Genomic DNA, 25,461 nt, shown 5'->3' on the forward strand with positions numbered 1-25,461 from the left:
GATGTGGCCCCTTTAAGAGCTATACAGTGAGGACAACTGTGCGAGTGGGTAATTGTAGCTCTTCACAAACGACGTGGGAGGACGTATTCTCACTCACAGCTCCAGGATGAGCACCACGTCAGTGCGGTTCTCGTAAACGTCATGCAGCGTGATGATGTTGGGGTGCTGGAGATCCTGAAGAATGTCCACCTCTCTCTCGATCTCCTCTCGCCGAACGCCTCTCCGGCTCGCCCGACTTTGCCGCTTTTTTATGAACTTTGCAGCATATTCCACACCCGTACTCTTCTCCGTACAGCGTTTCACAATAGCAAACTGCCCACTGAGTAAAAGAAAGAGTGAGAGAGAGAAAAAACATTCAGTTCTTCTGCATAATGAGACAGATGATGAATGATCTGAGTAATCACTTCAAACATTCATCTCCCTAGGACATGGTTAATAACGCAATAGCACAAGCTGCCACTTCGTGGTAGTTTTGAAGGATTTAAACAGTCCAGGGGATCAAAACATTTTCTTCAAACATTACTTAAAATAATCGACAGCACAAGAATAAAATGAACATTAGGAACAATGTATATAAACCACTCAATTACCTAAAGTGACACAGTAAAAGGCAGTGCTTTTTCCCCCTCTTTGCACTCACTAATGCACTCATTTAGACATTTAAGTGTGATTCAAATGTGAAGGTTGTAATGACAAAATATATGAAATTAGTGTTGGCAACTATTTTCAATGGGAAGTAGCTAAAAAAGAGGATAAATGTCGCTAGATGATGGAATGTGCCAATTGTCGGCACTTTACACATGTTTTCGATCCTAATCTGTGCTCACATACTGTACTTTAAAGGTGCCATCGAATTGAAAATTGAATTTATCTTGGCATAGTTGAATTACAAGAGTTCAGTACATGGAAATGACATACAGTGAGTCTCAAACACCATTGCTTCCTCCTTGTGTAAATCTCATTTATTTAAAAGACCTCCGACGAACAGGCAAATCTCATAACATCAACATAACACCGACTGTTATGTAACAGTCAGGATCATTAATATGTATGACCCCACTATTTGCATATGCCAGCCCATGTTCAAGGCATTAGACAAGGGCAGCCAGTATTAACATCTGGATCTGTGCACAGCTGAATCAACAGACTAGGTAAGCAAGCAAGAACAATAGCGAAAAATGGCAGATGGAGCAATAATAACTGACATGATATTTTTAGTGATGTTTGTAAATTGTCTTTCTAAATGTTTTGTTAGCATGTTGCTAATGTACTGTTAAATGTGGTTAAAGTTACCATTGTTTCTTACTGTATTCATGGAGACAAAGAGTCGTCGCTATTTTCATTATTAAACACTTGCAGTCTGTATAATTCATAAACACAACTTCATTATTTATAAATCTCTCCAACAGTGTGTAATGTTAGCTTTAGCCACGGAGCACTATCAAACTCATTCAGAATCAAATGTAAACATCCAAATAAATACAATACTTACGCGATTAGTCATGCTGCATGACGAACACTTTGTAAATATCCATTTTGAGGGTTATATTAGCTGTGTGAACTTTGTTTATGCAATGATAGAGTCGAGAGCTCGGGAGGGGGAGGGGGCGGGGAGCGTGAGCAATTAAAGGGGCCGCAGCCTGAATCGGCGCATTTCTAATTAAGCCTCAAAATAGGCAGTTAAAAAAATTAATAAAAAAAAAATCTATGGGGTATTTTGAGCTGCAACTTCACAGACACATTCAGGGGACACCTTAGACTTATATTACATCTTGCAAAAAAACGTTCTATGGCACCTTTAATATAAAGTTGAATGTCCAATAAAGCTGTTCCCATTTAAACCTACATAATTATCTGTCAGACAACAGAATGAGTATAATATATTGACTGACTAAATGCTAACCAGCAGTCCAAAAAGTCCCTAGATTTGTCGCTTGTTCCATTTTTTGAAAAAAATAAAAGCTGTTAAAGGGGCATGAAAAGTTGCTAATCTAGCTACAAAGTTGATAAATTGACAACACTGAATGCAAATCAAAGGGGTCAAACTGGTGGAAATGGACAGACTAATGTTGGCACTAATGTGAGACTTTTGGTATATCTGAATCTATATCAAACTGAAACACAAATCTAAATCTGATCTGTAAGTAAGTTGTTTTTTAAGCATCACAGTTTGGTTAAATTAAAATGTGCACCTTCGTGTCATACTAAATTTATGGTGTTTATTCATGGAAATTTGTTTGTATATTTCTTGTATGTGTTCATTTTTATATGATTAATTGTTCAAACTGAATATAAAAGTAACAAAACATAATTAATTAAATATAATACTAGCAGCAAAAAATGTATGTAAATGAAGTATATGCCTTCAAATTTGAACCAAAGTCCCTTTAAGACAAGTCATTTCACTCGGCGGCCAACTTTGAAATGCCTCTCGGGCATCCAAGTGCAGCTTCTATCTCTTTAAGTGGGGAAACATCAAATTCTCCAAAGCTGTTTGCCAAGCTTCCGATTAAATTTCATATTTGAAATCACCAATGAAATCTGACAACTGCCTCATAAATTTTGTTTCTAAATGCTCGAATTGTGACAAAAAACTGTATTTTTCAGGCTGGATCAACCTAATGCGCATGCGTAGTCCTAAGTGCGCATCTCTATAGTAAGCGCACGTCTGACTGTTTCTATAGGAACGGGAGCTTCTAATGGCCGCTGCAGTGACGCCATGACTTTACCAGTCGGTGATTGGCTCTTATTTAGAAGGCGGGACTTATTCCGCCATATTGCGCGTTGCACTTTCTCCCATTCATAATAATACGAGTGACGCGTCTTGTGTTTTTCTATAGTGTTTGCTTGAACATGAATTGACACTGGACTAAAACATCCAAACCCAGAGAGGAGACTTTACCTCCACTGCAAAAGTCGACAACATGCCACTGAGACATTACTAGGAATAGTTTCAATAAAAGCTTAATTTCCTTAAATGTAAACAGAAATCCTTGAAATCCTTTAACGCCAACTGGCAGAAACAAGAGAAAATACTTAACTGGTGCCAAATTAGTGTCAGTCTAATAATAGTCTCTATAAGCTCTATTTAGCTGCATCAAATTCAACATATAGCACCACATTTTCCAGTTTAATTACAGAGACTCTTATGCAAGGGATACAGATATCACAAGTACATTAACATATGACCGCCCACGTTCAGTATTTAGTAACTTGGCATAGCTTTGCTCTTAGCCTGTGAAACCCATTGGGTTTGCGCTGTTGTACTGAACAATCAGTTATGTGTTGGATCTTTAATGCTGCAATATGTCTGCAAGGATATTTTGTTCTTGAGCTCCCTATAGAAACTCAGAAAAGAGCATTTCTTGCATAGCGAAAGCCTAAGAGGAAATCCTGCCGCAGGGACGCGCACCAACTGGGGTCATGGTGTGGGAGGAAAACGCTCTGAGAGAAGAGAGAGACAGAGAAGAGGAATGCCACCCACCCACCGCTTCTATGTCAAAGACGCTTTTGCTTCCTCACACACGCTTTGAACATTTCAAACAATATCTCCCCAGTCAATCCCGACAGATGAAATATGTCTGCTGCTCATGTTATCTATTGGTTTGTGTAGACTGCGGGCAGGAAAGATTAAAGTAGAAATTAGGGGTGCACCAATACTGATAAATGATTCCAGATTCAGCAACGTCCAGGAAGAATGTATAAAGGGTTTTAACCCTTAAATGCATACCTTGGGTCTTTAGTGACCCGGGACATCATTCACTACCCTCCTCCTCGTTCATTTTTTTAAAGTTAGACATCAACCTTCTTGGTATTCCTCAATCAATTCATTATAAAGAATATAACAAGAAAAAAATTATAAAAGAATGCCTATTTTTGTATTCATTTTTTAAAAAAAAATTGTATAGGGTCGCTAATGAGTGTATGAGTGTACATATATTCTTTCTGCACAACAATAATTGAATCTTAGATTTCTGAATCTTAGAATTTAGACAGAAAACGAAATAATAAGAGAAAAATGAAATGGTATACTGCAGAGCAAGTACTGAACGCAATCAAATATGACTGTAACTGTTACTGGATGAATCTGGTGAAGCTGTTAGCGATCGAAATATTGATTTTGAAGATGTTGAAAATTATATAGTTTTGAGAATATGTTTGAGATCGCAAATGGGCTTATATTCATGACCTCAAACATAAAACTAGCTCATTATTTGTTGAATTTACTGGGAAATGAGCTCTGACGAGGACAGTGGTGATGACATAAAACATCTGCTCAAACTGAGCCCTTTCAAGCTCCAAAAGGTAACAAAATATGCTTTATTTTATTCTTCTGTAATTGTTACTCTAATATCAGAGTTTTATATTATCACGACAGGTAGAGATCCTTCCGTGTTAGATATTGATCCGGGTCGATAAAGACCCCAATATGTAAGAATGATTGGCGAAATGCGTCATGCATTTAAGGGTTAAAGAGGTGGTTGATTATGATTTCACTTTTTTTAACTTTAGTTAGTGTGTAATGTTGTTGTTTGAGCATAAACAACATCTGCAAAGTTACGACACTCAAAGTTCAATGCAAAGGGAGATATTTCAGAAATCGCTTTATGAGGACTAAAACAAACAGCTGGTAGGAACTTCTTCCTGGGTTGGTGACATCACTAACTCTAAAATTTACATAAACCCCGCCCCCAAGAACACACAACAAAGGGGGTGATCCTCATTCCTCATTCCTCAATCCTCATTTTGGCTGTGTGAGATTGTCCAGCTTTGTTGTTGTTGAACAACCGAAGCGTGAGCTGTTAAAGCTGTTATAATAAATGATCTGTGGGGTATTTTAAGTTGGAACTTCACAGACACATTCTGGGGACACCAGAGGCTTATATTGCATCTTGTAAAAAGGGACATTATATTGTAGGTTCCATTTAAAGGGGATCGTATAATACAAAACAGGATCTTTCTTTCTCTTTTGATATAAAAGTGATTTATCACATTCTGCAGACGTACTCTAATAATACAGAAATTCATTCCTGATGCACATGGATGGGCAGCACTTGACGTAAGCAGATTTAGGAAGTGTCTCTGAGTCACGCCTATATCTAGCATGTGTCTATCAGACCACAGATCTAGACGAACTGCTTCTAAACTGACTAAGCTGGCAGTTCTTGACATCATGCCTCACGTCTGTACATTTGGCCTGGCTTATTACCAGCTGTGACCAGGAAATATTGTCCAACTCCTCTGGTGCTCGTGCCAGACGGCTCGTACCATCACAGAGGGACAGAGCAGAGAGGAGGGATTAGGGGAAAATTGACAACAGGATGAGGGGGAAAAGAACAACAAGGGATGATGTCTTCTCTTTGAAATGTGCGGGATGTTTTGCAAGGTTTCTAAACAATGACATCTGTAGGAATGTCTTCCAGAAGACCACAGCAGACTATGTAAATAGTGGACTGTGTTTTAGTCATAGCATTCTTAGTTGCTAAAGTCTGATATATATCTTTCTTTTAGTATGTTTCACTTTAAAATGTCCCAACATACATGTTGACTATTAGTTCAGTTACATATAAGAAGATCATGCAAACAACTTTCTGAATCTTTTAAGTACTTCTGTGTTCCTGTTCCCTTTTCTCTGATCTCACAAGGGAAGTATATAAAAATATGATGCTGCAGACTAAAGTTTGGTTTGTCACCTAATGTTTTTGTTCATGCATCATTCCAAATGCGCTGTGAGAATAGGCTGTGTAGATTATGCACAGCGATCAGATGATTAGGCCATGATTGCTGCCAGTTATTTCCTGTGTTTCACATGAAGCCCCACTGAGAGGTTCCATAAAGGCTGCGATAGTACTATATGTGTGTATATCATATCAATACTGGGATAATTTTAGATCCCACCCTATATCTCTTCTACCTGCTGTTACAGGCTACAGATTTTTGGTCATCCCAGAGAGGGTCATACATTCTCATGAATCTCATAAAACCTCTCAAGGACATGTCCGAATCACATTTCACCCAAAAATATTTTAAGACTGAAGAAGCCCTTTTTGGTTACACTTTGTTTTGATGGTCGCCTTTAGACATTTTGTAACTTTGCACCTACATGTTAACTAACTCTCATTAGAGTCTTACAAGACTAGGGTTAGGGTTAGTAGAATAAGCTGACGTGTAGTTGTAAAATTACTTATAGTCAGTAGAATGATTAACGCTGCATTCACACGGGGCATCGGCATTAACCTCTTCTCTATAATTTCAATGGGTGATGTCATGCGTTGCCGAACTGAATTGTGGGTTCCGTCGCATCGCTTCACTAGCATTGCTCGCGGTTGAAGATTTCTCAACTGTTTAAGTGTCAACGCAGGTGTCAGCCAATCAGATCACAGATGTTAGCCAATTGCATTCATGCAACACCGGAAAGTAATGTGATTGGCTGTTGTACTATGACGCTTGCGTCAGCTCAAGCTTCAGACACGCCCTCCGTCAAGCATTGATGCCGATGCCCCGTGTGAATGCAGTGTAATAGTCAGGAGAATGTCTAATAGGGCACCCTCAAAATAAAGTGTTAGCAGATATTAAGCAAACAGTCTACTAATACTCTACTAATACTCTGATGACAGTTAGTTGAAATGTGCGTGCAAATGGCACTTACAGTTAGTACAATGTCTAAATTGGACCATCGAAATAAAGTGTTACCCACTTTTTTCCCCCACAGTGATGTTATTTTTGACAATTAAGCACATTTCCCCCATAATTCTCATTAAAAAGCAGAAAAAAGTCGGCACACCATAGCTCCAAAAATAAGCAAAAATTTTAATATAAGACAGACAAGTCGACTTTTTTCTGCGATTTTATTTTTATTTTTTTGTTGAGCACCCATCTTTGTGCATATTTTTGTCGGCCATTATTGTCATGATTTTCCCATAATTCTCATTACCATAAATAAAATGTCATTCTCATTAGTCTGAGAAAAAATATTAAATTGTAAAATATTTATACATTAAAGTACTTTTTTGCGTGCTACATTAAATTATGCTGATTTAATAAATAAAAGATAAAACAGCATAAAAGTATTGTACTAATTGAGAATTAAATGAAAAATCATTACTGAGAATATGCATTAAGGTTAGAATTAGAGAGGAAAATGTGCCATGAAAATTGTCACGAACATATATATATATATATTCAACGCAGTAATGGTAGACTTTGTTGTTTGTTTGTTCCCAGATGGCACACAGCCTCAAGGCCAAGGGGAATTTGCCTGTTTGTTTTATTGCAAAATCGCAAATATAATAAAGACAGAGAGATGTGTACGCTGAGACAAGAAACACTGATTTTAAAACAACAACTTTTATTTCACTCAGAGGACATTTTTCTCACTGTGTCTAATGCGGTTTTCTGTTCATGTAATAAAATCAAGAGAAGAATTGCATTACAGTTCAGTGCCTTTGGCAAACAGAACCGAATAAGTTTGATTGCTAAATCAGTAGGGACTATTGGCCGCATCAATAACTATGTTTGTTTAACAACCAATAACCCACTGAGGTACAAGGACGCCAAACACTGCGAGGCCTCCGCCTGGAAAAAGGGTCGGGCTGTCCGTGGAGAGTTCAGAGCGGCCTATAAGATAAGAGGTTTGCCTCATACACACACAGCACAGGCGTGGAAAACCAAAACAGTCCGAACAGGAATGTGTGTCCCAAGGGATGGCTGGTCTCTCCGAGAGCCACGGGAGAAAGCAAACCTAGACCAAAACAACTCAGCGTCTCAAGTTTTCTTTTCATTTATCACATTAGAGGCATATTTCACCTCTACAGGAAACAATAATGTCATTTATAGCCGCTTGGCTTTCAAGTCGCAACACCTGAAGATGCAGGCAATGTGTGTGTGAGGTGAATCATAGAGGAATTTACTCAAAACACATAATTTTCTCATTAAGGTACATTTCTGTATTAATTTAGCTACATCTTGAATTTTTGAGGGGTCCATATTTAATATGACCCAAAATTACCTTTGTTTGGACATATGCAGTTGTAAATGAATATTCAGTTATGGTGGATATTCTGAATAAGGTGTTTAAGACCCAAAAATCTGATACAGAAAATAGTCCAGCCAAAAATCTAATACAGAAATATTCCAACCATTTTATGCAGATTTCAAGAAACTGGAATATTGGCTTAATCTGGTTTTGGTTGTAAATGTATTCACAAAAAGCTTCGGAATGGCCATATTCTGATTAATATTGGAATATTTTTGCTTGTAAACACATTAAAAAAATAAATTATTCTAAAGTGAAAAAAACTCCAATGTTATTGTCAATAGTGTAGCAATGTATGAAGCAGCTCACACAGAAAACCAAGCAGCTTTCTGTTGATCAACTTGAACCCTCATAAGAAATTTTCAATAGCGTGGATTCCTTTTAAAATGTATGGGGTCCCACACATGACATGCAGGAAAAAAATAGTAGGTTAAATTGATTTACTTAAGTCGTTCTGTGAATTTATAAATCGTGCGCACAATTTACTTATTTGTTCCCTCAATTTATAAATTGTGCGCATGCTTAACTAAATCATTCCCTCTATTTATAAATCGTGCGCACAATTTACTTATTTGTTCCCTCAATTTATAAATTGTGCGCATGCTTAACTAAATCATTCCCTCTATTTATAAATCGCACGCACAATTTACTTATTCATTCCCTCGATTTAAAAATCATGCGCACGATTTACGAAGTCGTTCCCTCAATTTAAAAATCATGCGCACGATTTACGAAGTCGTTCCCTCAATTTATAAATCGTGCGCACAATTTACTTATTTATTCCCTCGATTTAAAAATCATGCACACGATTTACCAAGTCGTTCCCTCAATTTATAAATTGTGCGCATGCTTAACTAAATCATTCCCTCTATTTATAAATCGTGCGCACAATTTACTTATTTGTTCCCTCGATTTAAAATCATGCGCACAATTTACTAAGACGTTCCCTCGATTTATAAATCGTGTGCACGATTTACTTATTCGTTCCTTTGATTTATAAATCATGTGCACGCTTTACTAAGTCGTTCCCTCAATTTATAAATTGTGCGCATGCTTAACTAAATCATTCCCTCTATTTATAAATCGTGCGCACAATTTACTTATTCATTCCCTCGATTTAAAAATCATGCGCATGATTTACTAAGTCGTTCTGTGAATTTATAAATCGTGCGCACAATTTACTTATTTGTTCCCTCAATTTATAAATTGTGCGCATGCTTAACTAAATCATTCCCTCTATTTATAAATCGTGCGCACAATTTACTTATTCGTTCCCTCAATTTATAAATCGTGCGCACAATTTACTTATTCATTCCCTCGATTTAAAAATCATGCGCATGATTTACTAAGTCGTTCTGTGAATTTATAAATCGTGCGCACAATTTACTTATTTGTTCCCTCGATTTAAAATCATGCGCACAATTTACTAAGACGTTCCCTCGATTTATAAATCGTGTGCACGATTTACTTATTCGTTCCTTTGATTTATAAATCATGTGCACGCTTTACTAAGTCGTTCCCTCAATTTATAAATTGTGCGCATGCTTAACTAAATCATTCCCTCTATTTATAAATCGTGCGCACAATTTACTTATTCATTCCCTCGATTTAAAAATCATGCGCATGATTTACTAAGTCGTTCTGTGAATTTATAAATCGTGCGCACAATTTACTTATTTGTTCCCTCAATTTATAAATTGTGCGCATGCTTAACTAAATCATTCCCTCTATTTATAAATCGTGCGCACAATTTACTTATTCGTTCCCTCAATTTATAAATCGTGCGCACAATTTACTTATTCATTCCCTCGATTTAAAAATCATGCGCATGATTTACTAAGTCGTTCTGTGAATTTATAAATCGTGCGCACAATTTACCTCTTTGTTCCCTCAATTTATAAATTGTGCGCATGCTTAACTAAATCATTCCCTCTATTTATAAATCGTGCGCACAATTTACTTATTCGTTCCCTCTATTTATAAATCGTGCGCACAATTTACTTATTTGTTCCCTCGATTTATAAATCATGCACACGCTTTACTAAGTCGTTCCCTGAATTTATAAATCGTGCGCACGATTTACGTATTTGTTCCCTCGATTTATAAATCATGCGCATGCTTTACTGAATCATTCCCTCAATTTATAAATCGTGCGCACAATTTACTTATTCATTCCCTCGATTTAAAAATCATGCGCACGATTTACTTATTTGTTCCCTCAATTTATAAATCATGCGCACGATTTACTTATTTGTGCCCTCGATTTATAAATCGTGTGCACGATTTACTTATTCGTTCCTTTGATTTATAAATCATGTGCACACTTTACTAAGTCGTTCCCTCAATTTATAAATCGTGTGCATGTCATGTGCGGGGCTCCGTAAAAAGGATTGAATTTTGCCTGTAAAGGCATTCTTTCAAACCAAACAAACACTTCGCAAACTGATCCTGACATTCAAAAATTTGTCTTGGTTTGTTTGACAGTGGTGTTAAATGCTTTGTCGGAGGTGCAATTTGCAGAAAAGCTGAGGGAGGAGAGAGGCATCCCATAGCAGGCGTGCCATTAGTTTCTGCTCTAAGCCCGCTTGTGTTTTTGACAACTGGAGGTCTCAGTGGACTTTCCACTCCCAACAGCTGCTGGTTATTAGCCGCAGGGCCTCACTGGCTGTGCGCTTGACCAAACGGCGCCAGTACAATATTCAAATACAGGTCCAGTATGATGGCCTGAGGGGACATTATAACACTGAGTTTCATTGTATCCATGTGTGTATATATGAAAAACTGTGTCCTCTGCTTTGACAAAAGGATGGAACAGATGTTAATGCATTCATTATCGGTCTTTAAAACAACAGAGTGTGTGTTTTTATTCCATCACAAGGGAACAAGTGCATATTTCATCGAACAATCAGCATACAGGACCGGAAGAACTCATTTCATGTAAAAACAATAAAATATTATTGCATTATGGATGTCATTTCTTTTAAATCCTGGCAGCGAGTTTCTCTCTAACTGAACACAGACTGTCAACCCTCCCACACAATCTATCATAACAGCTTTTCAACTCCTTCACTTCACAGCTGCCAAATACTTCCTTTTCAACACTCTGGGCAGATGATTTTTTTTGTGGAGAAAACATTAACAGATTCTTCATCAAACATCTTGTTTGTGCTACATGAGGAAAAACAGCAGTGGGGGAAGAATGCAAGGAATGTGCGTTGATGTTACGACAGATCCCCTTTCCTCCAACTCCTTTACTAATTTTTTGTTGACATACACAAAGATTCACTATAATTGCTCTAGGAGCTTTGTGTTGACTGCGACAGCCTGTGTTTTAGCTTGCTTAAAATAGCCAACTTTACCCAGATACCCCCGATCAGGACTGTATGTCGGCTCAATGTAGGGATCCATAGCACCTGTCATTGACTTCAGTAGTCAGACACATACATGTCTGGCCTTGAGCGTAGAAAAAAATTGATTCTTCAACAGAGCTTTAAAATGGAAATTGACTAGTAGACAATATTTGATGCAAATGAAAGGTTTTTACTGTAATTTAAGTTTTCTATAATGAACAATCACCCCTCAGGTATCTGACTTATTGAATGGAGTGTACTTCTGTCAATTACCGCCTTGTTTCTGTATATGTCAAATTTTATATGACGTCCACTCTGAATAAAGTCTAAAGGCAGCTGCCTCCTTACATGACTTGCTGAAATATGAGTCAAAAATGTCTTGACTAGTGTATTATCAAGTGTGCGGCATGATTACTTATAGTATTAGTCATTGCAGTGTTCACTCTATGACTCATAAATATACTTTCACTCTGACAGGGCAGAAAAGTTTGAGAATATTCTCCATTAAAATAATAATTAAATTAATGGGGGCCTGGAACAACAGATTTATGAGTTGGGACATTATTGACATTAGTGAGTCCCTCTTGTCACCCGGTTGTCCTAATGACGACAGCCCTGTATATTGAGTATACGATGACTCACAGATACGTACACAGAAACATGATATGTGGTTATGGGGAAAAAACCCTCACAAACCAAAAGCTGGGAATATAGTCTGTTGCTATGGGGATGATTTGCATGATCTCTTGCAGCAGAAACTTGTCAAAACATACAGGACATTACCAAACAGATCAACTCTAAAAACTGCACCAATTCGTCTTTCTTCAATGGCTTTCATCACTTCCTCCTATTACTTAACCTCAAGACAGTGAAGGGGAAGATGGCATGAGTTGTCTTTTTTTGTGGCATGAAAAAGAGGGTATGAGTATTTTTTTTTTTTTCTTGTGAAACAAGTCTGGCTAAATTTAAAATTGTTAAATGCTGTTCATGGAGGGCCATCCAGCATCATCCGTCTATACTGAGCTCAGCAGCACATGCCGGATGTATAAACTGAATGCTTTAACCAAATATAGGTTTGCTTATGAAAGAGACAGATTTGCCAAAGCCTGCTGACTCAAAAGAACAGTTAAGCAATGTAACAGGATCACTATGTATGTTGGTTACATAAGAGCTCTTCCTCCATCTTACCTGTCGACTATCAAACTAGCTGGAACTGGTATCTGCGCCACTACAACATACTATATATACTGACTGGATTATATAAATCCAAACCTAAGGCTACATTCACACTGTCCAAATCTGATTGTTTGTGTATCCGATTGACTATTCAGATCCAATTTGTGTGTCCCATGCCGCTCTTTTGTTTTTCCGGATTATCTGCATTGGTTTCTATGGCACTGATGTTGCGTTGCTTGGTATACATAAAAAACAACAACAACAACCGCAACATGTAGGGGTTTGCAATACAGATGTTGTCTTATTTACAACATGATATTATGTAGCCGCTGCACTGGACTACTGCTGTTGTCTTCGTCGGCCTCAAAATATCTTTCTGATATATTGTAATTTTAGCTGTCCGGCACTTTGCAACAACACAACCTTGTTTCTGTAGTGACTTTCAGCATGTTTCCTATAACAATGTCTGACGTTTAGTTTTACGTGCTGTGAGAAAGTCACATAAACCACTTGAAATGCAATCAAAGCAGTCAGACTGAAACTGACTTCCAGAAATGCGATTTGAATAGGATTTCAAACCACATATGAATGTAGCTTGAAAAAAAACGTATTTCATGTGCCGTTCACACTCGCTAAATCTGATCTGATTTCAATCGGATATGCGCAAAAATCGGATTTGGAATTACAGACCTTTAGGTTACATTCACACTACAAGCCTTAATGCCTTTGCACACTGAGTCCGAAATTCGCATGCGAAATTTTCGCACGTTAAAAAATAAATTCGACCTCACGTTATGTCAATCACGTTTGCACACTGCCTCCGAAACTTTCGTCCATCAAAAAAATATTCAGATCAGGTTCGATTTTCTGCGTTTTTCGCATCCGTGGCACGCATTTTGAGAGACGTTTTGACAATTCAGAGCCACCGTACGCGAACGCAAAAATCCAGAATGCCATCTGACAAGTTGATCCATGTCGTCTACAGCACAAAACAGCAGCACTGAATGACAAACAACGTGAGGAATACAAAGAGACCGAATATAAAGACAGATTGTGCCAGTAGAAAAGCATCAAACTGAGCGACTTACATCCTGAAGTAAACTTTGAAACACTCAGGATAATCACACAGCTCCTTGATGAGGCGAATTCCCCTTTCTCTCTATGCAATCTCAAAATTGGATGGACCCAATATTTCCTCTTTTTAAGGAGAGAGAGGACAACTAAATCGTGCTCACTGCTTGAAGACTTCATTTTGTATTGTTTTGCGATTTTTTTTGCAACGCATTCATTAATACGCATCGGACTCGTGTGCAAGGTCTTTGTGCGTGACGATTTTTTAGAATTACGAATACGGAAAAACGCATGCGAAAATTTCGGACTCAGTGTGCAAAGGCCTTCAGTGCTCAATTCCGATTTACTGCTCAGATCAGATTTTTATTTATTTTTTTTGTATAGCTGTTCACATCGTTGCTTTAAATAAGGTCAATATCAGATTCCAGTGTGAACAGATCATGGTCCTGGACTGACCCGCATGCACAAAAGAACAATAAAAAGATGTCAAGCAGCACGCTGTCATACAGAAGTAAACATGGAGGACATTAAAGTAAGCGATTACACATTTATTTATAGTGTGATCTGCCATGGAAGCCAGCGATGAGTATGTGAAAAAGGAGATTTTAAACATTTATGATATGAGCCCTCATGTTTTGCCTGCAGAGCTGACACTGTAATATTTATGAGTTGTGACACATCTCTGTCCTTCCACTGACTACCTTTTGTAACTGTCTTGATAACTTCGTAAAATGTGACTCCCATGAGCGCAGAATTGTGACGAATGTTGATCTAGAGTGACTTAAAGCTGCTGTCCGTGATTTTTGGCCCTCTAGCGGTTAATAAACAGAACTGCATGCATCTTGCGGAAGAACATTGTAGCCGGAGCTACTTTTCTCTGTGTATGTCTATGGCGAGTCAAGCAGTAACTGTGATACTCTGCGGCGGATCCTACCAGTCCGGTCTGAAATAGTCCAAATATAAACACTTATTATAAGTGTACTATAATGATTCAGGATAAGACAAAAACAAGGTTTGGAAAATGGATTCATGTTGTATATTCTCATTATATAATTTTTGTAAATTTTTTACACAAAAAAGTTGCGGACTGCAGCTTTAAATGTCGCATGAATTCCGATTTGACTGTTCAGACTGAGATCGCATTACAAAACATCTCCTGTATCAGAGTCAGGACCACATTTGGAAGTGACACAAATCGGATTTGAAAAGATCTGATTCCATGTGATTTGTGCTGTTCACACTGTCATGAGAAAAACAGATCTGAGCCAGATCTGAGCAAAAAAAAAAAAAAAGATTCAAAAGATCAAAGTGAGACTGTGCGCGATAGAAGTACAATCTTGAGTAGGCACTACATTTGAATTTAGACTTTCTTTGTGACCGTTAAAAAAGTATTTTCTGAACATGGGTAGTATGAATGAATTTGGACGTACTACATCCGTCATGTTGTTACTGTCATGTGACCTACCAGCGTCAGTTGCGTCGCTAAACTGCCATTCATAAATCCTCTCCAGTTGCCTCATGGGACATTGAATGTACACTTCAGAATCTCAGTGGAAGTAGAAGGTCCTTCAGGTACATTTTGCCTACTTTTTTTCAAATACTACACAGTAAAATCCCCAGAGTTAAATCACCTCTGCTTAGAGTACATATGGTCCCTCTCTAAATAGTGTTAAAATAACACTGAAGCAGAGTTAAAGTTAATGAGATAATTAAGAAATTAATAAGGCTGTGACTGAAGTCAGTTGTAGTTCTTGTGTTTCTCTTTTCTTCAGTGATTCTGCTTGTTAACAGCAGGTGTTCATCACTAATGCACAATCATCACTTAATTGATTGTTTAATTATCTCATTAACTTTAACTCTGCTTTAGTGTTACTTTAACACTATTTAGAAAGGGACCATATGTACTCTGAGCAGAGTTGATTTAACTGGAGATTTTGCTGTGTATATATTCGGACATATTACTCTGTTGGTGTACTGTTTTTCACATACTATATAGTAGGGAAGTATTCGAATATTTGAGTGTTAATCAATGTTTATATGTGAATAAAAGGCTAAATTAAATCTGTTCATCATATAAAGTGATTGTGTGTCTCTCAAGAAGACCACTCGTTTCATATGGATTTATTTTAGGATCCCTTTATGAATATTGTGACGTGTTATAGTTTTTGGGTGAAATCTCTCCGATTTCATTTAAAATATCGTCATTTGTGTTTCGAAAGATGGGGTTTGGCACGACATGAGGGTGAAATGATGACAGAATTTTCATTTTGAGTGAACCAACCCTTTTAGGCCGTGTCGTATTGTATTGTATATTCTCAATACAGCCATACCTTATAAGCAAAGGTGGTTAGTAATGCAAACTATGCTACAAAAATGTTAGATTTACATCACCGTAATCTCTTTAAATTAAATTTTCTATAACAAACATGCACAATGACTGAGACAACTTGTTCACTGTCATCAGCCCATAACGGGGCTTTACTCATAAATAACAATGTGGGACAAATGAGACCCTTTTACAAAACCATTTTGTTCCTTGCAGGTGGGGGCTTGTTGCTGATAGGGGCTTTACTCATAAATGATAGGAGTAAAGCCCCTATCAGCAACAAGCCCCCAAAAAGGGTCTAAAGGTAAAAGGGTCTCATTTGTCCCACACTGTCAACCTTTAAAGCAGGTGATTCATGCGGTGCTGTGACAGCCAGTCTCCTCCAACCTACACGGAACACGACGGCTGGTGGGAGTTTGTGAGTGTGAACAACTCTTTGCGTTTAAGTGTCTTTATGTTTCCCTTCAGTATCTCTCTCGCTGTCCTCTTCTAACAGGCATGTTTGCAGCTGCTAATGTGTTACAGATCATCACACACAGCTCTGTGAAACCACAAATGAGCTATTTCCTCTTTCACACGCAAGATACGTGTCTGTGTGCGTGAGTAGTATTTCCACCCTTTAAACGAGGCTGACCCTCCATGACATGTCTGTGGGGATTGAGGTATCATTCCGAAACAAGAAACCAAAACATTGCAAAGAGAACCAACAATTTCTAGGCAGTAAACAGTATCTTGAGGACCTGATTGCTATTAACACACATTGCTAACAATCTAACAACCTTTAGCTTTTGTACGTTTTGTTTTAGTCATCACTACAAAATGAGGTTTATTGTATCTTCTCTGCTGTAAAAATCACTATCGGCTCATATATAGGGTATTACTAAGTAAAGGTTAAACCTAACATTAAAGCTCATTACTGAGCTGACAAGTGTCTGTGGCCTACATAGGAAACTGCCTTCTAATACAGCATCCTAACGATCACAGAACCAGATAAGTGACTAATTTGAAGCATCAACTCAACACCCAAAAAGTGCTCCATACAGGCGATCTCAGTTAGCATTTGATATTATTAGAGTTAGCATGTTGCTAAGCTAACAACACAATGAGGTATGCATTGACGTCATTTTCCCATTGGAACAAGCCCCCTCAGCAGAACTGAGAGGCAAAAGAGCCTGTCACATGACTGGATTTATTAAGGGAAACTGTGAAAACGCGAGTAAAACAAACGATTATCAGTTTAAACTAAAGGTTGGACTCGATATAGTGTTCTTTACAACTTATCAAAGATCCATGGATATTGACATGCAGCCATGAATCGTATTTCCTGACTTTTAGATGTGACTGATTTCGACGCCGGGGAAATACATAAAGTAAATTTGCCTGTCAATGCGAATAAGGTTTTTAAAAGTGTAAAAAAAAAAACAGAATGGAGACAATTAATTTTGATGTTTTATTAAGTGTTAACAATGAGATTATGTGTTTTTTATAATTAGTTAACAATGCTTTTGTCTTTTTTACAAGATGGACAAAATGTGTAACCAAAAGAAGTCATTCAGTTTAACCAAAATTTCGGTTTTACCGAATGACACTTTTGGTTTTACCGAATGACGATATTTTCAAACAATGCTAACAGGCTGATATCTAGCCAGACAAGGACAATCAAACATTTTATATTTAGTACAAGTTTTTGAATGTGGTCCATTGCATGCGTCTAAATGATGTCACATCCTGCCACATGATATTGACCACATGACTTGATTCAAAATGGTCCCTTTATATTGGTTACTCCGAATGACATCAATGAAATTCATTTTTCCGAATATTCTTTCTCATAACAAAGCAACTTCTACACATAATTTTAATACCATTTTGCACTATGTTGATAAATGATGACATAAAATCATGCCAGAATAAAAAATATATACATTTATTATATTTTAAGATATTTTAATAACAAATTAAATGGCTGTATTAGCCTTTGGATGGTTAAACCAAATTACTTTTTGACACTTCAAAATCTTTGAAATACCTTTATATGTAGCAAAATATAATTAAAACCTTTTGGATTCAATAAAAGAGATCTAGTTGTGCTACCTTACATACTTTGGATGTCATATCTTTGTTTTTTATTATTATTAAATCCGGGTGGTCACTTATATCAATGTTATATACTGTATATCATCCAGTCCTAAAACTTGTATAGATTTTGTCAGACTTTATCGAAAAACATCCAATTATGCAGAATATAAGATGGTAAATATTTAATTTATGAGTTGTCAACACAATATATAACAATACAATATACAGGGTATGATTTTCCCCAAAATTCAACATTATGACACAAAATGATAACTGCGAATTTATGTTTCTCTGCCTGGAGTCCAGTTATTTCTGTGAATTGCAAATTTTGGCATTCACGCTGAAAACCAATGCTGCCACTGCCTTCTTTTTGCAACTCAGCGGGCGTAACCACAGTCACTTTGGCCGACGGTGACGTCAGATGCATACCTCGATACTCTAATAAGCATAAAATACATAGCATAGCACACACGAATATAGGGTATAGTACTACAAAAATACTTAATACTAAAAATACTCAATAAAAACTACAATATTTTAACACTTCTTCTACTCATTTTTTCCACCCCACTGAGCTCACTGCAATGCATTCTTAGTAAAGAACATGTGAATTTGGCCTGGGGCATGATAAAACAGGCGGGGGGGGGATCCCATAGACTTACACTGAAATAAGGAACCAAGCCATTTCTGGAAATCAGAATATCATAGAGAATTGGAGATGGGTTCTTTCGATTTAAGGTCTTTTAACACCAAGGACGATGACTATAACGTTTTAATAGTCATTCTAATTCTATGAGAATAGGGAAGTCCACTCCACAACAATATCACTAATGACACAGAAGTACAATTTTGTTGGAATCACTTTCACTTCCAGAACCATAAGAACACTGACAGCCAATCAGAATCCATCCTGCTTGAGCATTTAAAGCAGCAGAGGACAAAACCACAACAAGCTTATAATAAACAGAACACTATCGTCTGTTGGTCTGGATGCAAATATAGTTACAGTTATTTTTATAGTTATCGTTCATGGAGTGAATGTGCCTTTAGGCCAGTAAAGCATTCCAATATGTAGGCTTATGCTATTATGCTGTTAGCAACATGCAAACTTCAAACTGTTAAAGGGTTAGTTCACCCAAAAATGAAATTTCTGTCATTAATTACTCACCCTCATGTCGTTCCACACCCTGTTCATCTTCAGAACACAAATCAAGAGCTTTTTGATGAAATCTGAGAGATTTCTGTCCCTCCATTGACAGCTACACAACTACCACTTTGACGCTTCAAAAAGTTTGAAGTCATATGAATTGAGTGGTTTAGTTTAAATTTTCTGAAGAGGCGATCACTTTGTATGATGAACAGATTTAATTTAGGCTATTATTCACATATAAACATTGATCAACTCACACATCAGATATGGTAAACGGAAGCTCAAGCATGTTTGATTGACAAGTGCGAGAACCAATGAGGTTCATTCTCCTGTTTCGCAGGTTCGGTTGAGCTTCTGTTTATATTCGCTGATCAATGTTTATATGTGAATAAAAGCCTGAATTCAATCTGTCCGTCATATAAAGCGATTGAGTCTCAATTAATATGGATTAGTTTTACAATCTCTTTTTGAACTTTTTGAAGCATCAATAGCTGTCTATGGAGGGACAGAAATCTCTAAGATTTCATCAAAAATATCTTAATTCGTGTGATGAACGAAGGTCTTACAGGTTTGGAATAACATGAGGCTGAGTAATTACTAACTCTTCAATATCAAATGTGAGTTTTTCAGAAAATTAAGCCTAAAAATCTAGCTGCATTAAAGGTTTGAAAACACAAAACTGGCCCTTCATTAATATAAAGTAACTCCCTCCCTGTAAACGTACTGCACTATCAGTCCCGTTCTCAGTTACAGTCCTGCAAGGGAGGTCAGGTATCTCATCTAATCCAGGGTGTGTCATAGAAACTGTGCCATTGAGTGGACACAAAGCCATCCAGACAGATGGCTGAGCTGTTACATATTGCACACAATAACCAACATCTGTCTTTCTGCCCTTAGTACCTCAACTAGGAGGACTCTGTGACAAAAGGGAACAACCTTTCCGAATTACAGGAGGACGCCCGGAGAACAGTTTTATGGCCTTTCTTGCACAAGTTTTGATAAGGGAAACTATTGACAGATAAGTGCCAAAGGGTGACTTTCACCTGTAACCTACGGCCAGGGGCGAGACACGGCAGTCAACTGGGTGTGAGACTACACCTTTCCTGAATGTTCACGTTGTTTAGAACTTCCTGTCCAGATGGATTTGCAACTTCCTTCTGCTGAAATGGTAGAAATGCTGTTACTATAACAGGTTTTTTTGCATTAATAAGTATTAGGCTTGCCGCTTGCCTGTTGGGGCAGCTTTTAAGGGGAGTGTGCTTTGTAAGAAAGTACAAAACATGACTCAAGAATTGAAGAACTGGTGCCAAGGGAAAGGAGGGTGGGGGGCTCACGTTTTTGTTCAGTAGACTGTAGGACAATATTTTTCCAATGAATATGTCATTTTTAAGATTAATAAATGTAATATGATAGTTCTTCCAGAAATTATAAATGTTTTTGTGTTTTGTATGTGCATTCAATGAATGTCCACAAAACCCAAACAGAAAACAGTTAAAGTCGCCATGAAATCAAAATGGATAAAGCCTTTTTAATGGAGTATTGTAGTATTTATTGTAGCACATCATTACTGTTTTAAAATTCATGCGCCCTCATAATCTTTAATCAAAATAACTTCCCCCCTCTTGCAACCACATCTCTTATCTGATGATATGTGTACTGGTACAAGGGCGGAGCACCTGTCACTCACATGACATCACAGCAATAGCAAATGACAATGATCCAATCAAGTCCCACCCTACTTTTTTTTGTTGTTGTTGTTGTTCAAGAAGTGTTTCACTCAGATATCACAATAGGGAAGAAAAGATTGTAACTTCTGTTTCATGGCGACTTTAAGATTATTGACAACAATATGTTAAAAATCTGAAAAATGTCTTTGTGTTTGTTTGTCTATTTAAGAAAAGGGCCCAAAGCAATACTGGACCCCACTCTCCGAAAAATGCGGTTTTACCATGGAATTGGGCTACTTTAACACTGTTGTTGCAGGTTGTTTTTCATGTCCGCGGGTTTAAGCGACTACAAATAACATGATATTTATCCTCTGAAATGCTTATTTTACCAGGAGAACCCCGCCAATAACGCAGATTTTACCCCCCAGAATGTGATTTTTACCAGGGGGGACCTCCCTGAAACACGATTGGGCTACTTTTGGGCTAATTTTGAGTAGCAATTGGGCGGGTTTTGTTGTGAAAACCTGGCAACCCTGCCACTGACTTTCATTATATGAACAAAAACAGTTGGAACATTCTTCAAAATATCTTCTTTTGTGTTCCTGTTACGGCCTGTGCCTTGTGTGTGACGTCATTACTCTGTTTCTTCCTGAGAGTTTTGATTGTAGGTCCGCCCTTGTGCACCTGCTTCTAGTTGCGTGTGCTGAAGGAGACTGAAGCGAGGAGACACACCAGCAAACAAGCTTTTTCCCTTGTTTCTTTATTTTGTCTTTATTTAAGTTGATTTGTTTGTCTTGGTTAAGTCAGGTATATATTTATTTATTTATTATTATTAATTTGGGTTTATTGTTGTGTATTGGGCATTTATTTGGGTTGTTTTTCCGTATGATAGGCTACGTGTTCCCGATTTCTTGTTGCTTGTTGAATAAATATTTAACGATGTACTGGGTTTCACGTGTCCTTCTTTGTGTTGCGGTTCCCCTTTTCTGCCTTTAAAGTAGGGGTGCGTAACATAAACTGGGGGCTCGTCCGGGATTTTTATTTATTTATTTTGTTGAGCAAATTATTATAATGGTGCAAAACAAACTCCGGATAGGTAGCGTAAACCATGAGGACCGTGTCTAACGCCAGCCCTTACTACGGTTTACTGATTTATTGTTTTTCCTTTGTTATTTTAGTTTGTTATTTTTGGAGGTAAACCGGGGGGAGGCTCACCTCTCAATCGGTACCCTCTGAAGACTAGTTCGGTTTTATTTAATTTTTGGCTTGGTAGGTTTAGGCCTGGAGTTGTTTGCGCTATTGAAAAAGTAAATTTAAAACAGAAGAAAAAGTAAATTACAATCAACATAAGGGTACATAAATGATTATAGAATACTTTGGATGCATTTTGTTAATGTCTAGTGACTTGCCAAGTTATAAGGGAAAACCTTTCTTCTAGCTCACCAGATTTTAACCTGTCCTGTAAATATCCTTCATGCAGCTTGTCAACAACAAACAAAAGCAGGAAGCAATTATAAGACATCCTCAGGCAACCATTCATATCACTCACCTTCCAAGTTCATCACCAATATCATAGAAATCCTCCACTTTTTGTTGTTTGAACACAGCCATTCCTAATGTCCTCATTGATGATGATGTCTCGGTAAACAAGGGACAGCAGGCCAAATCTGTCTTAAAGTGTCCCTCGAGAATCACACAAGCTCAGGGAAGTTCTGTTGAATTGTAGGGTGCAACTCTGAAAGTCACAGACACTCACATAAGCACATGTTCCAGCATGCTGCACTGCATTCCTTCACTTGCAAGAAGGTGTACGAAAATGTATTGCATTTTCCTTATTAGGATGTATAATGCAATGTGATCATGTAAAAAAAAAAAAAAAAACCTTGGCACTTCAAGTTTAGCTTACTGAAGAATGAAATGTCAAAGCGGATCATTAAAAGTGATCAAATTACTTTCTTTAGAGGAAAATGAGGGTTCAATGTCATGAGAATTATCAGGTGAAATTGAGACTGCTGTCTAGGTGTTTAAATGCCAACCACCCTGTGCAGCATTAGTGTTCTGACAGGCTGACTGTACTTACAGTTTTATTGTTACAAAAGTAGAATACATTGATGATATTATGAAAATATTTACCTCATAAACTGTTACTGTTGTTACTATATGAGCTGCATACCCAGTTAACAAACATATGTACTAAGAACGTTTTCTATCCTTCCCATTAAGTTATGAAAACATTATATACATAATGTGCCCTGAATTTTCAAAATAACCAGTTTTATAAACGTTTTAAAACATTTTTGGTTGTGCAAACTTTGAAGGAACCTTCCTTTTGTTTATTGCAGACATTTTTAGAAAGTTAGCGACATTTAAAAAAAAAAAAACAGAATTTAAAAAACGTTCCATAAACGATGTGTAAAGTTATTAAAGAACAGACAACTCTGAACAAACGTTCTATTAATGTAAACAGAACGCTTGTTCATAACTTTGTTAGAACGTTAGAAAAGTTCTGAGAACGTTCACTATTTGCTGGGTAATGACCATGAGAATCATTCACACAATAATTTCTCCTCCTGTTCACAAGTTTTACAAGACACGAACTACAAGAAGCGTTTACTTCAGTTATTCGATATTGTAAATTAGTAAAAACATATATAAAAGGCTATATAATAATAAAATGGGATGTCTTACCTCTTTTTAAGAAATGACTCTTATATTACTGTATTCCGCTGACATTTGTAGCATATTCCCGTGTCTGAGCTCGTTTTATGCGCGAGTCGCGCTGTTCAACTGGAGACTGGATGAGCGCGCGCGCTTATGTTGTCAATCTCGAGCTCGCTCACGCGCCACCTGTTGAGCGCAGCGGTGATGTCAGATTGACAAATCTTTCTAGTGAATCAGTTGAACCGTTTCAAGCACACCGTCATTTAGAAATTGATTTGAATAGTTAGTTTTCTAATCAAAATGCTATTTTCAGTCAGTTTTTTGGCTATTTTAATCGTTCAAACTTAGATTACTCGATATATTTTGGCTTTTTCCACAGCATGTTTGTGCTCTTATTCCAAAATATTCAATTTTAAGCTTGTGCCATCATGTGTTGGATAGACATGAAGACTGTAGCTCGAGTAAACCAATAATTTGACTGGAGTAGAAACGTTACAAATAATATTTACTGGAAATAAATGACAGTAACAAATATACGAAATAGGGTTTTAATAAATAGCAAGATATGTAAATTGTTTCGAGTATATTATACGCTTCAGCGTTCATGACTACTGAAGCGTATAATATACTCGAAACAATTTACATATCTTACTATTTATTAAAACCAAAACCCAATGATTATGTCTGATTTGAGTAGGCCAGTTCATTTGGTTCGGTTCCTTTTCAGTGATTCGGTCAAACCCGGTTCGCGAATCAGTTTGTATCAACTATGAATGATTTATTAGGGCACGCTGTGAATTTTGGAGTCAAGGATACTAAATCAATAATTTAGCCTGCTGTCTTTATTGCTTGTGTTTGCTGTATTATGTTTGCACTGTTATCGCCATCTGCTGGACATAATAAGAAACAACCGAGGTGCATCTGTTTGAGACACCAGGACTGCGTTCCAGTTCGGTTTTTAAATGCCCTTCCCTCGCTAACTTCCCTCGGTCTCGTTGACTCGGATGTACGTCATTGCTTACGTTGCACGAGTGCCCACTTCTGACGGAACCTTTGCAATGGGCTGAACTGGAACGTCCTAAGCCCTTGATCACTTGGAATCCGCAATGGAGCTGATTTTTTTTTTTTTTTTCCCTTACAAATGTGTTTAATACAGCATTCTATATGTATATATGTGTGTTTTAAATGTTTAAAAAATAATTAATATATCATAGAATTGTTTGTGGTAGGGTAAATTAAACACCATATGCAGTGATGTCATAATCGTGTTGCATTGTGGGTTATGGAGCTGCCTGAAGTGTACATGTGAAGTAGACTCGCTCCTTCGGTTAAAATCGAGGGAGCGAGGGTCTGTCCATGTAAACTTCCCTCGTCCGCTTCACGAAGTGGAACGCACTTCAAAATGGCGGCAGGGATTCCCCCGAGGGGAAGTGTGTAGGGAAGTTTGCAAGTGCGTGTCTAAAACTGGAGTGGAACGCAGCCTATATAGTCGATAAATAATGTAGGGGTCATTGACGATTAAAGGATTAGTTCACTTTCAAATTAATTTTTCCTGATAATTTACTCACCCCCATGTCATCCAAGATATTCATGTCCTTCTTTCTTCAGTCGAAAAGAAATTACGGTTTTTGATGAAAATATTCCAGGATTTTTCTCCATATAGTGGACTTCAATGGCCTCCAAACGGTTGAAGGTCAAAATTACAGTTTCAGTGCAGCTTCAAAGGGCTTTAAACGATATCAGACGAGGAATAAGAGTCTTATCTAGAGAAACGATTTTAAAAAAATGTAAATGTATATGCTTTATATAAACAAATGATCGCCTTCCAAGTGGTTCCGCCAAAACCACACTTTCTGTTTGTCTTACGCTGTATGTCCTACGCCTTCCCTATTGTACTTACGGAAAAAATGGAACTGCCACTGCGTTCGTTCCATAAGTAGAATTCT

The 25,461-nt window shown here is 37.4% G+C and overlaps 1 protein-coding gene across 2 annotated transcripts in view; it reads right to left on the minus strand.

The window, feature by feature from the left end:
- The window catches only part of dapk2b (death-associated protein kinase 2b), a 43,671-nt gene extending 19,952 nt beyond the window's left edge, over positions 1 to 23,719 (minus strand). Inside the window, exons 1-3 of one of the 2 annotated variants that reach the window (XM_067380693.1) lie at positions 23,543 to 23,695; positions 22,404 to 22,589; positions 98 to 319 (exon numbers count right to left, since the gene is read on the minus strand). In XM_067380693.1, the coding sequence (XP_067236794.1) occupies positions 98 to 319; positions 22,404 to 22,480 (299 nt within the window). In that variant the 5' untranslated portion in view covers positions 22,481 to 22,589; positions 23,543 to 23,695. Of the gene's footprint in view, positions 1 to 97; positions 320 to 22,403; positions 22,590 to 23,542 lie in introns of both variants that reach the window. The other variant, XM_067380692.1, reaches the window with a different exon arrangement.
- Positions 23,720 to 25,461: the final 1,742 nt, after the last annotated feature.

This window comes from Chanodichthys erythropterus, chromosome 24 (assembly GCF_024489055.1).
Source record: "Chanodichthys erythropterus isolate Z2021 chromosome 24, ASM2448905v1, whole genome shotgun sequence".
Classification (NCBI taxonomy): Eukaryota; Metazoa; Chordata; class Actinopteri; order Cypriniformes; family Xenocyprididae; genus Chanodichthys; species Chanodichthys erythropterus.